The sequence below is a fragment of the Chinchilla lanigera genome, unplaced genomic scaffold (genome assembly GCF_000276665.1).
Source record: "Chinchilla lanigera isolate Chin_1 unplaced genomic scaffold, ChiLan1.0 scaffold00022, whole genome shotgun sequence".
Taxonomy (NCBI): Eukaryota; Metazoa; Chordata; class Mammalia; order Rodentia; family Chinchillidae; genus Chinchilla; species Chinchilla lanigera.
Window position 1 is genome coordinate 4829277 of NW_004955423.1, and position 5351 is coordinate 4834627.

Genomic DNA, 5351 nt, shown 5'->3' on the forward strand with positions numbered 1-5351 from the left:
CTCGGACCCAGGAGCGCTGCAGCTCCCGGAGAACTCGCTGCCTGGGCGCATGTGTAACATATTTCTTAAGGTGCATGTGGATGTATGTGAAAAATAGAAGGGAGCTATAGTTTTATGTCATCTACAGCGGCAGCATATTTCCATAATGTTCTGAAACATGTTCTGGACAGCATGGACCTGTGTGAATTCTGTGACGTTACTGTGCTACCTTTCAGATTTGCTTTGGTCTCCGAGCTTAGGAAAACAGAATTAGTTTTCACTTGTTTTTTTTTTTTTTTTTTTTCCATTTTGAAATTTCCCTGACAAAGAGGAGAAGGCCAAGAAGGAGGCAGCTGAAAGGGCACAGGAAATTTCAACAGAGAAAGAACAGGTGGAACAGCAACTGAAAGCAGCTCTACAGAGGACCCTCAAAGAAAATATGGAGCACCTGGAAAAGAAGTTACTGTTGGAGAGTGAAAACCGCCTCAGAGAGCAGAAAATGATGTTGGAGAAACTGCATAAGGTGCATATACCTCAGCTCAGTAGTGCCTGATGTCTCTGGTACCCTTGCAGGATGGTAAAGGTGACATCCAGATCATGGAAGGAGGGACCATGATCATTTGGTGTCTGTAATTTGATAAAGCTCTGGATCTCCGGTTGTTTTTGTGTTAAACATGACTACTTTGAATTTTGCTCCATATGAAGAATCTAGAGAATTCAGACCATCTTGGCTTCTATAGATTCTTTGATTAATTCCTTGGAGTATATGAATAGCTTTAATGTTGCTAATTTGGGATTTTATAAAATGATCTCATAAGGCCTTGATTAACTACATTTTCCAACAATCTTTAAACAACCTCAGTAGCAATTTTATTGTAAACATTAATGAGACCAATAATGTTAGGAGCTGTAGTATCTTTCAAATTCCCAAAGATCCAGAGGGGTAGATATGTGTTGCCATAAAGCTATCAGAAATGTTCACACTTAAAAGCACAATGTATTGACAGCTTCTGTCAATAAACTTACTAGTTATTTCCAGATGTCCTATTCACTTTCCCATCTCTGAGACAAAAACCCAGTACCCACAACTTATAAGAGAAAAGCTTTATTTTGACTGGTGGTTTCAGTCCATCGTTGGCTAGATCCAAGGCAGAAACAGCATGGCACAGAGGTGTGAAGGCAAAAGTGCTCAGCATGTGCAGTTAGTAAGAGGAAGAACTGTGACCCACCTCTGGGCAGGCCGTGCCTCCTTCATAGCAAATTCAGCTACTGAACAGAATAGATGAATTTGCTGCTGCGTGCAGCACTCCAATAGAACAATCTCCTTCCACACACGTGAGTATTTTGGGGGATATTTTATGTCAACCACAATACCCCATGTGAATAGCCTGCAGGTTGTTAGCTTACACATCAGAGGAATTCTGTCCTTGTCCATGCGAAAGTTATATAATAAATTTCTAGACCAGCTAACAAGTTCCACCATCTTCATATTATTATCAAGCTACTTAATAGGGACTAAGAAAAGCTTTTGGCAAAAACACAACTTGTTCTCACACTTCAGCACAGCAGGACCAAGTGTTGAATGAACATTAATAAAACTAAACTATGCTTCCTTCTCACAATATCTGATCGATTTCAGAGTGTATTATTTATTGCTTAGATATTTTGTGTTAATTGCAAAAACACTTGAACATGTAATGTAGATTCTTTGTTCATCTGGAAATAACACATTTTGTTGTCATACTTCAGCAAAGTTTAATATTCAATGAATATTAAGAAAACTCAACTATGCTTCCTTCCCACAATGTCTGGTCCAATTCGGATAATATTATTTGTCGCTTAGTTATTTGTTGATAATTGCAAAAACATTTGTTCATGTAATACAAATTCGGTTGGACAATATTTTTAAATAAAATGTTACTCTTAAAATAGCAGTACTATAAAGATATACTTTCCTCTCAACTTTTATTCATTTATTTTAGATCAAAATGGATTTGCTTGAAGAAGGATTCAACATGAAAGCTGAGGCAATCAGTGAAGAGCTAAAGCATTTGCAGAGTGTTGTTGAAGCTTCAGAAAGCGATGATGACCCGTATATTACACAAGCCTTGAATAGCGTAGGTGAAGGGATAACTGCAGTACTGAGTGCCCCTGGTAAAGTTCTTGGTAATGTTGTTAAATCCATTGGCCATCTTTTCAAGTAAACTTTGCTCTTCTTTTAAGAAACTTATAGATTATGGATGTAAGTGTTGACCTGTTCTGGGGCACATGTTTTTCACTTTCATTCAGCAAAATTTTAAGTAAAACAGTTGCTTATTGTAGTGTATCTGTGTCGAGACCATGTTAGAACAAAGGCTTGTCACCTGTCGACAGATAATATTTGCTTTTAGGCAACACACGCTTGCAACAACATATATATGAAGAAGTCCATGGAGATATGGCTTTCAATTGCAAAACTTGGAAATTACTTCAATATCATCGGAATAAATTGATAATATAAGTTTATTATTTGCTAATGTTGGAATGTAGGAAATGAAATGAGAATGGATTTCTATTTCACTAAATATAGAATGATTGTGAGAAAATTGTATATTTAAAATAAAAAATGAAGTAAAATATCACAAAGCAGGGGCTGGGGATTTAGCTCAGCGGCAAAAGCGCCTGCCTGGCAAGCGCAAGGTCGTGAGTTTGGTTCCCGGTACCGGAGAAAAACCAAAAACAAAACAAACAAACAAACAAACAAAAAAATCACAAAGCATATAAATAATTGCATCAATATTATACATGACATTATTATTTGTTAAAATACATATTTATAAGTAAATTACATTTTAAAAGTTTAATGAGGTACTGGCATCCTTGGGTCTTTTGGGGGAGAAAGTGTAGGAATCATCAGTGAAAGGGACACATAACTTTCATTACATGCTCTGTTGTTTGAATTTCTTAAAAAATCTTGTATTACAAAATTTTGAAATGCAGTAGAAAATTTGAATTATGATACTAGTAATGACAACAGTGAAAGTGGAATTGGCTAGTAGAGGATGACATTTCTCATTCTTTCTAGAAATGATGCCTGCCAGCTCAATGAGAGATCTAAGAAATTGGCAAGAAATTGTTCAAAAGGAAAGAAAAATTAAGATAGGAGAAAAGGGAAGGAAGACAAAAGGAATAAAAACACAAAATAGTTATACTGCTAGCTTCTCTTAGTTCATTGACATATAAAGATTTGTGCTCATATCATTTGGAGAACTTTTTAAACCTACGTCTTGTATTCTGAGTAACTACTTTGAAGACAGCAATATAAAATGTATTAACTATTGTTATTCTGCTATTATTTTGTTTTGGAAGTTTGGGTTTTTTTTTCATAAAATAAAAAAATTGCATCTTAACCTTGTTTCCTTTTTGGCCTTCTCATTTCCTATATTGCTTCAAAATGGAAGTATATATTTTCTTTGAATTTGGGACTCTCAATGAGTAGAGCCTCTAATTCCTGTCTTTGAATTACTGATTTAAGTTGTTAGAAACATAATTACCACACATGAAGCATACGCGCTGATGTGACAGATCCTGACATCATTGTGATTCCATTGTTTGTCTCTCTATGGTCTCCAGGGCAGAGGGGACAAGGTGACTTTTCAAAGCTAGACCTCCTGATGGGAGGTGAGAGAGCCTGTCGTAGGGAAGCCAGGTCTTGCTAAATAATTATTAGTTTCCTAGCAGATAGAGTTAGAGTAATGAGCTGCACTGTTGGACTCACAGCCTGTAGACCCTGGCCAAGGACAGTTCAGAAGACTGATATCAAAAGAAATGAAGAGAAAAGAAGCAAATGGAATCAAAGATGCTTTCCAGGAGGTTGAGAGGTAGTCCCAGTAATATTTCCCAATTCATACCCTTGATCTGATATAAGTTTACACCCTATACCCAGCAGTTGTTGAGGAAGGTATGTACGAGTGTTAGGAACCTTATAACTCTAGTATAAGGATAACTGAAAGTGGTATCCCAGTTCTCCTTGTGAGACACCTATGAACATTTACTAAGTAGCTGTGCTTTGGGTTAATAAGAATGCCCAATTATTACCTTAGGAAGGAATATAGAGATCTCAAACAGAATTTCTGAAATCAAAAGAAAATGAAGATCCAAGAAAGTAGTACATATATAAAACAATCAAAAAATACTGACTACATGAAACTATTGTAACAGGGTACATTGATTACAAAAGAGAAGATGGAATCAACAAAACAAATGTGCTCTATTAGTATGTGAGAAGGGAAAAATGGATGCTATAGAGCAGCTACATGTGTCTCTCAGTAACTATCAGAAATAAGTGGGATGGAAGTTAGGATTCTACTAAGCAGTGAGGACCTCAGCCCAAAATGGAGTCAAAAAGCTTAAAAAGGAGTCAGCTGAGTCAGCAGCCTTCAAGGATTGCTCCAAAAAAAATCTGCCAGGTATACTGCAGCTGTCATTGACCTCCCCAGATCATGCCCAGAGCATTCTCAAGCAAACCATTGGCTTACGGGCCCCTTGGCAAAGGACAGACGTAATATGACCAATGCATAAATAGGATCCTAATTGGTATGCAGTCTCCTATATGGTAGAGATATTATTACTTGTATAACAGCTCCCTTCTCAATACCTTAAAAACCCTTGCACAAAGGGCATATGTGGGAATCTTTCTTGAGATCTCTCCAAGCTAGTGGGAGTTCTACTTCCTTCCTTCACATCTTTTAAATAAATTTGCTTGCTTCCTCTGTCCTCTGCTACAGTTCCATTCTTCATCATATTGGCTCATTCAACTGTAACATCTGTTGAGCCTGCCTGGAGGACATTACCAAACCATGGGAGAGCTCATGGCATAAGAGCCGAGGGATTTTGTTGCACAGCAGCCCAGAGACCTCACCAGGTATTTGAGGTATTGGAAAGCCAGAAATATTGAGTCCTCAGCAGAAGAGGGTAACCAGACAACCCAGCCAAAAGAGAGTAACTCACTCGTTCATCTAGTTTCCTTTTAAAAGTAATGAAGATGCCTGTTGAGGGTGCAATATAAGTACTTACCTAACAATGTGGAAATGACTAGATTTTGGTGCAAAGGAGTTTGTTCTTCTGGGGGACAGGAGAACCCCTACCATCAGTTGGATTCATATTTGGTTGTTGACCCGCACCATGTAGAAAATCTATCTTGGAGACTGCAGTACAGGGTTCGGGAGGGATGGGTGCAAGTTGAGTAGAGCAGGGCAAAAGGTCACCCATAAGCAAGTGCTTCTGATAGGCAAGTGGGTTCATCAAGAAAGGCATTCATAAGAAAAACAAAAAGGCAGGAAGGAACAAAGCTTTATTTGAGCCAGCTGATGGACACTCTCTAACCAGGAGCC

General features: G+C 37.8%; 1 protein-coding gene across 2 annotated transcripts in view; it reads left to right on the plus strand.

Moving 5' to 3' along the window:
- LOC102010279 (guanylate-binding protein 6-like) overlaps positions 1-2484 on the plus strand; it is a 31185-nt gene extending 28701 nt beyond the window's left edge. For both annotated transcript variants that reach the window (XM_005385092.1, XM_005385093.1), the window contains exons 11-12: positions 309-502; positions 1962-2484. In XM_005385092.1, coding sequence (XP_005385149.1) covers positions 309-502; positions 1962-2183 — 416 coding nt within the window. In that variant the 3' untranslated portion in view covers positions 2184-2484. The remainder of the gene's footprint in view (positions 1-308; positions 503-1961) is intronic.
- Positions 2485-5351: the final 2867 nt, after the last annotated feature.